This window comes from Mus caroli, unplaced genomic scaffold, assembly GCF_978045245.1.
Source record: "Mus caroli unplaced genomic scaffold, Mus_caroli_1 scaffold_10, whole genome shotgun sequence".
In the NCBI taxonomy this organism is placed as follows: Eukaryota; Metazoa; Chordata; class Mammalia; order Rodentia; family Muridae; genus Mus; species Mus caroli.
Window position 1 is genome coordinate 36,155,906 of NW_028227265.1, and position 13,023 is coordinate 36,168,928.

General features: G+C 39.1%; 1 protein-coding gene across 1 annotated transcript in view; it reads left to right on the forward strand.

Annotated features, from left to right (window-relative positions):
- The window catches only part of LOC110300016 (carboxylesterase 1E-like), a 32,598-nt gene extending 29,112 nt beyond the window's left edge, over positions 1-3,486 (forward strand). The window contains exons 12-14 of the mRNA XM_021170047.3: positions 1,928-2,059; positions 2,870-2,942; positions 3,184-3,486. Of these exons, the coding sequence (XP_021025706.2) occupies positions 1,928-2,059; positions 2,870-2,942; positions 3,184-3,355 (377 nt within the window). The 3' untranslated portion in view covers positions 3,356-3,486. The remainder of the gene's footprint in view (positions 1-1,927; positions 2,060-2,869; positions 2,943-3,183) is intronic.
- Positions 3,487-13,023: the final 9,537 nt, after the last annotated feature.

The following is a 13,023-nucleotide window of genomic DNA, read 5'->3' on the forward strand; positions in this document are numbered from 1 at the left end:
GGGGAAATCATTGTTTTTTTCTCAATGAAAAACTTTAATCATTAGCTCAAGTTCATTGATCATTAACCTCCAGACTGACTGTTTCTCCTTAGGTCAGCTTTGGTGGGCTTTATTGAATTAATAGTTTACCTGCTTCTTATGTGTGATCCAATCTGTGTTCCTATTATTGTTTGTAATAATATCACATTATCCATTGAATTCCCATGGCATCTAGTGTAAGGTCTCTTTCATTTATGATTTTCTCTATTTGATTTTCCATTGATTTTTTTTTGGGGGGGTGTTTGGTGGATCTAGCTAAACTTTGCCTTATTTTTATCCTAAAACAAGCAAACAAACAAACAAAACCCCCTTTTAAGCCTTCATACTCTCAGAAATCTGTTTCTCTGTGCTTCCCACCCCTCACCACTTCTCTCTGGCTATTTAACTCAGTTCCTCAGACATTTTAGATGAGCCTTCTGCCATTGGCTGCAGTCTCAGCCCTCATAGGGAATCTCTGTCTGACCATCATTTCCTCCCTTCTTTAGCTTTAGGCTTAGTTTGTTCTAGTTCCTGGGCTCACACCATGTACTTCATATCTTTTATGTCAGAATTCATATCATTTTGCAAGGACAATTTATTTTAGCCATAGATTATTTGTTTTAGATAGAGTTGTCAGTGCTACTTTTATCTTTTAATGTTAGGACTTGGGATCCACTTGCTGTTTGCATGACCGTTACAGTTCTAGTGCGTCCCAGATTCTATTTCAATCTTTGACATTTGCACTAACAGGTTTCATGTTGTTCATTAATATCTTTTTACTTCACCTTAAAATCTCTACGAATTTTTATAAGACATGTCTATAGTTCTCAATTGCATATGTTTTTGTTTATTTATTTCTCTGTTACGAATGGCATCTTTATACACAATGGTATCTCCGAGACATGAAAGATTGATTATTCCATCTCTGCATATATTTAAATTTTAATAAGTTCTGCCACAGAGAAACTTGTATATTCATTTTTATTACCATACCATTGACAACAAAGAAGTAGAACTAGCCTAGATGTTCAAAAATGGATAAATGGAGTAAACAAAATGGAGTATATATACAATGAAAGTTTATGAAGAAAATAAACTTATGATAATTTCAAGAAAATGGGTGGAACTGAAAATCAGGCTAAGTGAAATAAAGTTGACATAGGAAGACAAATATGGTGCATATCCCCCTATATGTAGAGGCTCTAGATTTACATTTTTATGTATGTGTGTATGCGGGGAGAAACTAGATAGAAATAAAAACAAGAAGAAAAGAGGAAATGTTAAGCGAGGGAAATAAGGAAGAGGATAATATTATACATGTGTTCTAAAAGTTGAATAAAGGGTATTGTCAGAAGGAAGAGGACAAGCAAGGATATAGAATGAGTGTGAAGGAGGGCAGTGGGGGAAAGAAATTAATCAAACCCAATATGTATGGAAATACAGCAATGAAACCCATTACTCTTATGCCCACTTATAACATTAAATAGTTACCCAATTTTAAAATGTAATATTATCAAACATTTTAAAAATCATAACTAACACTTTCAGGCAACTACTTGAATTTGCTTCACACTCCTAGAATGAGTGAGCAAATCGTGGGGAATGTTCAGAGTCTGAATGGGAGACACTTAGTAGGCTGTAGATTTTCTTGTGAGCCAGTGCCTTCCCATTACTCCCTATCTGCTCTGGTTTTGGGTGCATTTTCTTCCTTAACTTTTATGTCCATGAATGTCTGACTCAAATACCACCTCTACCTGCTCTTGTTAAGCAGTCTCAAGCACATTCAGGTGATTCACTGAAAGAGTTCTGCTTTGCTGATGACCAGAGAGTCCTTCACCAGTAGAAGCCTTTATAGCATCCAAGCACATACCTAATCAGATGAACTGTACATGACTCCATGTCTTCCCAGATGCTGGAGCCCCAACCTACATGTATGAATTTCAGTCTCGCTCAAGCTTCTCATCAGAATTGAAACCCAAGACAGTGACTGGAGACCATGGAGATGAAATCTATTCTGTCTTTGGTGCCCCGATTTTAAGAGGTAATTGTGCTTTGATCCCTGTGTGCTTGTGATTCCAGTCTGCCTCCTGTGGCCCTGAGAACATTTCTCCTCTCTTCATATTCATTCCCCAACTCACAGTAACAGGAATGAGCTAAACTGTCAAGTGCCCAGCCTTTCTTTCACTCCAGCATACATGATGAAATGTATATACTCACAGACAACAAGCAATACTTTGCATCAGGATGCTGGCCACTAATATAACTCAGAAAAATGAGTCACCGAAGTTCTCCCACTCGAAGATACAAATGCCACTGTTTGATTTCCCATTAAAAATTCCATATTAGAATGTGAGTTAGGATAAGGTCAAGCTGTTGCTGACTATGAGTCAGATGTCATGTGCATGAATCTGTCTATATGCATACTTACTTATCTAAAAGTTATGTTTTACTTATATTATAGCTTATAATATATTAAAGAAATTCTTTTGCAAACCTCTTTAATACCTGAATTCTCAGCAGTTCATGTGATTTGGCCCACTTCAATGTCTACTGTGACACACTCTGGGCATCTACCAATTAGATGTGTTTTAGGGTGTCTGTTTCTCTAATATATATTTATTATATATTATATATACATATATACACGTATATATACATATATAGGTGTATATATAAGGAATATAATAATATGTATTATATATACATACACACACATATATAATATATATATATATATATATATATATATATATAATAGCAACCCAATATGCATTTCATATATATAGGTGTATATATATTAATATATACACATTATACATTGTATGTTATATTTTTATCTTATTTCCCACAGAGGGTGCCTCAGAAGAAGAGATTAACCTCAGCAAGATGATGATGAAATTCTGGGCCAACTTTGCTCGGAATGGGTGAGTCTAGTACAAAGACTTTACTAAGATATCGGGCAAGATGGAACCGCTGGGAAGGGGTAGATATTAAAATTTAAGTGATCAAATCCCACCTGTGGTCACAGTGCTGTGACAATGGTGCTCCCCCATTCCTTGTTGTGCAGAAACCTTTGGCAGAGATAAACCAGGGATCCCTGTAAATGTCACATGAATGTGGCACCACACAGAAACTTTAAGACATTCAGTTTTATTCTGTTCCTAGGAATCCCAATGGTCAGGGACTGCCTCATTGGCCAGAGTATGACCAGAAGGAAGGTTATCTGCAGATTGGAGCCACCATCCAACAAGCCCAGGGTCTGAAAGATAAGGAAGTGACTTTGTGGACTGAGCTCAGGGCCAAGAAACCACCACAGACAGGACACACTGAGCTATGAATGGGAAGCTCTGCCAGCCTCAAGAGACAAACAGAGTCAAGATGAGGATACTCTACACAAGATGTTTGTTGGTCAAAGATAAATTTTTGAAACAATGGAAAATTTTGTCATAGTGATGGGCAAAGGCAAGGGAGGTGAATTATTATTTCTCAATTTGGACAATAAATGGCAATTTTTTAGATCAACTCAGTGTCTTTGTCTCCACCTACCTTAGATTGAAAAAGAAATAGAGAAAGAAACAAATAGAAGGAAACTATAGTCAGAAGATGCCTCCATGTAGGAGGTGTGACCTAGCAAATGATTACCCCCAATTAGCAAAAGTTTCAAGAGTTCAATGTGCAATGTGAGCTTTGGCTCATCTGCTACCTCTAGTTGAGAGACACCATCAAACATGAGAAGGCTACATGAGAATGAACTAATGTGCCGGAGGTGATGTGTGGCCTGGCTTGAATGTTGATGATCCGCAGTGACCACATACCCAAGGGCAGTTTACTGCCACCATAACTTCTCTGTGCTCATGTGAACATTGGAAGCAGGTTTTTTTTTTTTAATTTTTTTATTACATATTTTCCTCAATTACATTTCCAATGCTATCCCAAAAGTCCCCCACACCCTCCCCCCCACTCCCCTACCCATCCATTCCCACTTTTGGGCCCTGGCGTTCCCCTGTACTGGGGCATATAAAGTTTGCATGTCCAATGGGCCTCTCTTTCCAGTGATGGCCGACCAGGCCATCTTCTGATACATATGCAGCTAGAAACACGAGTTCTGGAAGGTGCGGGGTACTGGTTAGTTCATAATGTTGTTGCACCTACAGGGTTGCAGATCTCTTTAGCTCCTTGGATACTTTCTCTAGCTCCTCCATTGGGGGCCCTGGATCCATCCAATAGCTGACTGTGAGCATCCACTTATGTGTTTGTCACCCACCGGCATAGCCTCACAAGAGTCAGCTATATCTGGGTCCTTTCAGCAAACTCTTGCTAGTGTATGCAATGGTGTCAGCGTTTGGAAGCTGATTATGGGATGGATTCCCGGGTATGGCAGTCTCTAGATGGTTCATCCTTTTGTCTCAGCTCCAAACTTTGTCTCTGTAACTCCTTCCGTGGGTGTTTTGTTTCCAATTCTAAGAAGGGGCAAAGTGTCCACATTTTGGTCTTCGTTCTTGAATTTCATGTGTTTTGTAGATTGCATCTTGTATCTTGGGTATTCTAAGTTTCTGGGCTAATATCCACTTATCAGTGAGTACATATCATGCTAGTTCTTTTGTGATTGTGTTACCTCACTCAGGATGATGCCCTCCAGGTCCATCCATTTGCCTAGGAATTTCATAAATTCATTCTTTTTAATAGCTGCGTAGTACTCCATTGTGTAAATGTACCACATTTTCTGTATCCATTCCTCTGTTGAGGGACATCTGGGTTCTTTCCAGCTTCTGGCTATTATAAATAAGGCTGCTTTGAACATAGTGGAGCATGTGTCCTTCTTACCAGTTGGAACATCTTCTGGATATATGCCCAGGAGAGGTATTGCGGGATCCTCTAGCAGTTGGTACTGGTATAGCGACAGACAAGTAGACCAATGGAATAGAATTGAAGACCCAGAAATGAACCCACACACCTATGGTCACTTGATCTTTGACAAGGGGGCTAAAACCATCCAGTGGAAAAAAGACAGCATTTTCAACAAATGGTGCTGGCACAACTGGCGGTTACCATGTAGAAGTATTCGAATTGATCCATTCCTATCTCCTTGTACTAAGGTCAAATCTAAGGGGATCAAGGAACTCCACATAAAACCAGAGACAGTTAAACTTATAGAGGAGAAAGTGGGGAAAAGCCTCAAAGATATGGGCACAGGGGAATAATTCCTGAATAGAATAGCAATGGCTTGTGCTGTAAGATCGAAAATTGACAAATGGGACCTCATAAAAATGCAAAGCTTCTGTAAGGCAAAAGACACTGTTAATAAGACAAAAGGGCCACCAACAGATTGGGAAAGGATCTTTACCTATCCTTAATCAGATAGGGGACTAATATCCAATATATATATATAAAGAGATCAAGAAGCTGGACCCCAGAAAATCAAATAACCCCATTAAAAATGGGGCTCAGAGCTAAACAAAGAATTCTCACCTGAGGAATACCGAATGGCTGAGAATCACCTGAAAAAATGTTCAGCATCCTTAATCATCAGGGAAATCCAAATCAAAGCAACCCTGAGATTCCACCTCACACCAGTCAGAATGGCTGGTCAAAAACTCAGGTGACAGCAGATGCTGGCGAGGATGTGGAGAAAGAGGAACACTCCTCCATTGTTGGTGGGATTGCAAGCTTGTACAACCACTCTGGAAATCAGTCTGGCGGTTCCTCACTCACATCTTATATTAAATTTTTACATTTCTCCATCATGTATGCACATGTATATGCATGCACACACAACACACAGAATATAAACTAAATGAAAATATGTCTATAGTTGTACATTAATACTTATTTCTAATGTTTTCCACATTATGTCAAATATTAAATATTTCATTTTAAACAGGAAAAGAAAGAAAAATTCTATAATAAGAGATCTGTTCAGTAATAGAGGAGGTGTAGTTCCAATAAGATAGAACTTTAGAATAACAGGAGTTCACACAATCATGAGGGTATTTTCTATAGAGACACAGAAACTGTAAGGAAAACAAAAAAGCATCCTAGGCCCATGGTTCCTCCATTTCTGTCTGTGAACCTACTGCAAACCTAACTTTAGTGAATTACTGGGATTCTGCCTTGAGATCCAGTTTTTCTCTGGAAGAAAAACAAAAAACAAAAAAAAACCCCTCAAACAAAACTGCAAAATGTCCCATGCAGCAGAAAACCAATCGGTGACTATGACACACAAGGAAGGGAATGATCACTTCCATTCTAAAACAGCTACGGGAAAGCACGTGATTAAGCCCAGGTCTCCTGTGATTAAGATATTTTAGCACTACATCTCAGACTGGTGGACAGCGAAGTGTAGGTTCAGATCTGCCTCCCCCTTCTTACTTCCATGCAAGCAGTTAGGACTCCACAGCATCTCCTCTGATGACGTCCATGTAACTCCCTGAGCCTCGATGCAGGGTGTGTGATGGAGACATCCCAATTAGGGCTCAGTGCTCTAGAGGCTCTGCCTCTGCACATGTCCCAGTGCTGGTTGCTAGTCACTGCAAGAAGAAGCTCTCTGCGGAAGGTTTTGGTTTTATAAAGGGGGTTTTACAGCATCCTTTCTTTCAGAGAGAAGGAATGTTCTCAGAAGTCTTGTGCCTGCCCCCTTTTTTAGAGGTTTGACAGCATTCTGCAGCAAATTCGCCAGGACCCGAGCTTCTCTTGTGACAATCTCATTGCTACCCTATTCCCATGATCAATTCAGAAGTGTTCATGTCTTTTTACCTATTTCGGCGAATCTAGTGTCACTATAAATTTATACATTTCTTCAAGATTTTCCAATGTACTGGAATGTAACACTTCGAAGCCCTCTGTAACGCCCATGAACATCTCAGCGAGCCGTTGTAGTGCCTCCTTTACGTATCTTGTCATTAGCTTGAATCCTCTCCTTCTTTCCTCTTATTTAACTTTTGAAAGGCAAATTCTTCTTTTTACTGTGATATTTTTCTTGTCTACATTAATTTTCACCCTGATTTTTACTCTTTCTTTTTAATAATATAGTTTTTAAATGAAAAAGTTTAAATGAAAAGCTCAGGGGGCTACATGGACATTCTTCTCACTGCACTGCTCAGATAAAGCTGACACTGCTCACTTCAGTGCATCAGAGAAGATGCTGTGGGGTCTGAACTACTTGCACAAAGGTAGGAAGACAGGGGCAGATCTGAACCTACTCTTCACTGTCCACCAGTCTGAGATGTTATGGTAAAATAACTTAATCACGGGAGAGCCTAGTTTAATCCTGTGCTTTCCTGTGATTAAGGGATCATATTCTATACCTTCTCCCAATGGCACTCAGATCTCTTCTTACCCATCCAACTTCATAACACTTTTCTCTCTTAAAAACCAAACCAAACCAAAACATGAAACCAAAGCAAAAGAAAGGTGTAATTTTAATCTATTAACCTTAAGTTTGGTTTAGTCTTATTTTTCTCAGCTCTTTAGATATACCACTGCACCATTTACCTGCTTTATGTTTTAAAACTTTCAACCTAGGCACTTTCTAACTATACATTTTCCTTCAAAACTGCATTTATGTATCTCAAAGTTTGCTTACAGTGTATTTTTTATTCACGTGATTCTAGAAATCTAATTTTTTTTCATTCTGATATATTCACTGGGCATCCATTAATAACAAAATATCTCATCAGGGTAGGAATTCATGACATATCAATCAGATGGAAGAACATGCTATGCTTACTGTACCTTCAGAAGGAAGGGTTAAAACCTATGTTGATTATTGATTAGCCTGTAGAACAATGATCTACATATTAAAGAAGAGGGAGAAGATTAATAGGAATTTCACTTACACATATCATTTTATTTTGCTTTAGTCTTTCTCTGTACAGCTCTGGTTGGCCTGACACTCACTGTGTAGACAAGGCTAGCCTTAAACCCAGAGAGTCCTCTGACTCCCAAGTGCTGTGATTAAAAGGGTACACCATCACACCCTGCTCACTATCTAATTTTGAGTCAAACCTAGGTCTTTGAACAAATGATAGTAAGGTTTCTTCTAGATCCAAGAACTAATAATAATAATAATAAATAATAATAATAATAATAATAAGTATATAACTCAGCTATTATTCGGTATACATTGGCTTATTGGAAGTGTCATCATCTTTACAGAGAAAATATTTTCCAATTTATCAGATAACTCAGTGAACTTTTGAAATACTACCAGTTTTTATGTTTGAGCTGTATGAACAATTGTTTCTCTGCAGTTGTACATAAAATGTTTTTAAACTTAAAATGAGTTAATGTATAATGTACTTCAGTGTGTCATAATGGAGATATGATGTTTTTCTTTTTAAGAATGGAGTGTGTGCCTGTATCTGTGCATAGGTATTTGTGTGTTTTACTTTTGTGTGGGTAGTTTTTTGTAAGTGTTCTCTCTTTTTTTCTTTTGTAAGAAGGGGGTTTGGTCTGGAGGTGGGAAGGATCTGGAAGGAATTAGGGGAGAAGAAATTTTTCAATAAACACACACGAGTGAATATTGTTCAATATTTATTTATTTATTTATTTACTTATTTACTTACTTACTTACTTATTCTCAGCCTCTTCCCTACTCTCCTTCCAGTTCCCCAATCCCACTCCCCCTATTTCATGTCCTCTTCTCCTCAGAGAAGGTGAGGGCCCCCATAGGTACCAGCCTTCTCTGGAGCATCAAGTTGCAGAAGAACTAGTCACATTCTTTCCCACTGAGGACAGACAAGCAGCCCAGCTAGGGAAAAGAGATTCAAAGGTAGACCACAGAGTCAGAGACAGCCCCCAACTCCAATTGTTAGGGGACTCACATGAAGACTAAACTGCACATCTGCTACTGATGTGTCAGGGGCCTAGATCCAGCCTCTGAAAGTTTTTTGTTTTTTGGTTCAGTCTCTGTGAGCCCCCATTGGGCCAGCTTAGTTGACTCTGTAGATCTTCTCCTGGTGATCTTGACACCTCTGCCTTCCTCAATCCTTCCTCCAACTCTTCCATAAGACTGTCTAAGCTCCACCTCATGTTTGGCTGTGGGTATGTGCATCTGTTTCCATTAGCTGCTGGATGAAGCCTCTCAGAAGACAGTTATGTTAAGCTCCCATCTGCAAGCATAACAGAGTATCATTGATAGTGTCAGAAGTTGGCTCTTTCCCACGAGATGGGTCTCAAGTTGGGTCAGACACTGGTTGACCATTCCCCCAGTTTCTACTTCATCTTTATTCCTGCACATCTTGAAGGCAGGAAAAATTTTAGGTTGAAGGTTTTATGGGTAGGTTTGTGTGCCCCTCCTCCCACCAGAAGTTCCACCTGGCTACAGGAGGAATCAATATATCTTACTTCAAAAGACGGTATTCCACCAAATTGGAAAATCTAAACCCAGTAGATAATTTTCTTGATAGATACCACTTACCAAAGTTAAATCAAGATTGGGTAAACAATCTAAACAATCCCACAGCCCCTAAGGAAATAGAATCAGTCATTAAAATCTCGTAACCAAAAGAATCCCAGGGCCAGATGGTTGTAGAGGAGAATTCTTCCAAGCTTTCAAAGAACAGCTAATACCATTACTCTTCAAACTGTTCCACAAAATACAAAGAGAAGGCACAGACTCATTCTATGAGACCACAGTCACCCTCACATCTGTTCATTTTTCTAGATTCCTTTTCCATTGATTTTTAATTTTACCCCATTATGAGTTGATTATATACAAGAATTTGCTTCAATTATTTTGTGTTTGTTAAGAATGGCTTTATAACTCAGAATATAATTCATTTTGGAAAAAGTCCCATGGGCTATAGAGAATATATATTCTGTAGTTGTTGAATGGGACATGGTAAGTATTTGATTAATCATTTCATCTGTGGTGGTCTAACTGTGAAGGCTCTTGGCAAATGATTTATCATCGTCATCGTCGTCATCGTCATTGTCATCATCATCATCATCTTTATTTTTTTTCTATTGTTTTGGTTTTTTGAGACAGGGTTTCTCTGTGTAGCCCTGGCTGTCCTGGAACTCACTCTGTATTCCAGGCTGGCCTCAAACTCAGAAATCTGCCTGCCTCTGCCTCCCAAGTGCACTGTCTGGCATCATCTTTATTATGTTGTTTTACTGTTATTATTTATGATCTGTCTGTTGATAAGAATAGAGTATTGAAATGAAACACTGTATTTGTATGTAGACTTGTCTATACCTTATGTTCAGTGATGTTTGGTTTATAAAACTTGGTCTAACAGCATTTAGGCAAGTAAATATTTACTATTGTTATATCATCTTTGTATATTGTGCCTTTAATAGTATATAGTAACTATCTTATCTCTTCTTATTAAATTTGGCTTGGGGTCTACTTTGTCTGACACAGCAATGGTAACTCCATTTTTCCTTGCTTGGTAAATCATTTTCCCACTGTCCTCTTCCAATGCCTGTGTATGTTTATCACATAGTTGGCTGTTTTCCTGTTGGGTTTAAACATTTTTTTTTTTTTACCTTCTGTCTTAGTCACCTTAGGAGATCATTGGCTTACCAAGTTGAACATACTTGAGTCTTTCCTGGTCCTCAGTTGTTTATTATCTGTTCCTCTCACAAACTTCATTTTTCCCCCTGGGTTCCTGTGTTGTTTGTGACTGTCTTGTCCTTCCTCTGTGTTAGAACTTCCCCTCTCTCCTTTCCTCCCTTTAAGCCATCAGTTCTCAAACTGTGGGTAGTGACCTGTTGGGGGGTTGAATTATCCTTTCACAGGGGTCACATATCAAATATCCTGAATATCTAATATTTATATTGTGACTTATAACAGTAGCCCAGTTCCAGTTATGAAGTAGCAACAAAAATAATTTTATGGCTGGGGGTCATCACAACAGGAGGAACTGTATTAAATGGTCACAGCATGAAGAAGGTTGGGAACCACGCTTCTGAACTTTTCCATATACCCCTCCTTTCTGTCTTTCAAATTCATGGACTGTTTTTTTTTCTTTAATCATTGTTACATACATATACGCACATATATAAATTCACAAATACAGCCTGCTCAGAAGGAACACAGTTACTTACCTAAAACCAAGTTACTTGTGTGTATGCTTTCAGGGCTGATCATTTGGTGTTGGGTAGCCAACTGTTGTGTCCTTACCCAGGTTAGCATGGTTCTGTGCTCGCAACTCGCGTTAGCTGATGATTTGTTTTTAAACAGCTTAGTTATATTACAGCCGAGGAAATAAAGACATTTAGAAACAAATTAATCTGTCTTCACCTGACATTCAGCAGAGACTATTACCTTAACAGAAAATGGATTTCTCTCTTCCAAAGGACTGCTGGGTCTTGGACTCTATAGTATACATGCTATTTTCACATGTGGAATCTAGAATTATGTGTGTGTGTGGAGGGGGGCGAGGCAAGGAAGGGGAGAGGGAGGGAGAGGACAGAAACTAGAGATGGGACTCTTATAAATGAGGAAAATACCCTTGAGAGGTGAGATCATTGAAAATCTGGAAGGCTCGACTGATTCAAGGCTGTCTCAGAAGCCCTGATGTATAGAGAAGGAACATAGCTCTTTCTCTAAACCAGGAACAAGTTTGGCAGAGCCAGTAATAGCCTGAACCCAGGGACATGAGAGCTTTTTCCTGATGTTGTAGGAGAAGGAACACAGTTACTTATCTAAAACCAAGAATTTGCTTAGTAGAGACATTAATGGCTTGGATCCAGCACCTGGGGAAGCTGTGGCTTTGGATCCTGGAAACCTAATTCTTCCCTCTATATTTATGGTTACCAGTCCCAAGGCCACTGTGTGCTTGGTCTCTCAAACTTTTCAGATACCCCGCATTTCTCTTTTGCAACATTGCTTGATTAACTTCCTGACTTCATCTCATTGTAAGATTGTTTCTGCTGGCTCTGTCTGATTTCTCTCCCAGGAATAGTATATAAGATGCTATACTTCTTAGTAAATTTGCTTGGCATAACACACTGCTTGTGTAAGATTTCTTAAGCCCATCTTTTCTATCTCCTTAACTCTGACACCCTGCACCTTGTTTCTCAGGACTCTATCATTCAGGAATGATTTGCTGGCCTAGGTCAGAAACCCACATGACACAAAATCTCAGAGGTTAGCCAGCTGGGAGGAGAACAGGGATAAACAAGAAGGGTGTGTGAGGACAAAGTGGGAGGAGGACAAAAAAGGAAAAAAAATTAAGGCATATTTATGAAAGTGCCACAATACCACCTACAAAATGATTTTAAAGAAGATACTGTAGACCCTTAGGCAGAACAGAACCCCAAACACATAGCTAAATTAGAAAATGATGCTGCACATGTTGCCTTGGTTACATGAGTGTGGGGGAGTTTAGTCTCTCACTGAAGAAAACTACATTCACAGATACCTGGGGGTGGGGGTGGTAATAGAGTGTTAGGCTTGCAGGTTTCCTTTCCCATTTTCTTTCCTGTAGAAGGAAATGCTAGGCATTGTGGTTAATGTTTGAATAATGGACAGATAATGAATAGGCAGATAACTAGACTATGGAGGGATACCTACTATGGGGAGAAACTGTCTCCAAACCCCTGTTCTAGTAGTGATCTCTTTGACCTTAGAGTAGAGTAGAAGAAGAGAGGGCACTTTATAGGAGTATTGTAAGGGCAGTATTTAGACATCAGCGGACCCTGGATAAAGTATAAAGACCATGGGTCTAGAACTCAAGGAAGCACAAGCCCAGGGATGCCAAAAGAGGTATTCAAATCTTGGAGCTGAGATGTTCGAAGGTTTTGATTTGTTCTAAAATTTATCATTGTTTACTGGAGATGTCAAATCAAAGCTTTTCCCTGTCTGAAGGCACTTACCTGCTGTGCTAGACTCTGCCTTTGGGAGGCTCACAGAACACTGAGGTTTGAATTCCAAAGGGGAGAAACATTATGTAAGAAGTTCCTTGGTTGGTTTATGGACCTCTGTTATCTGAGAGTTGTCCAATGGCTGGTCAAATAAGAGAGAGAGAGAGTTTGTTTAAACTCTAGGTCGGTGTG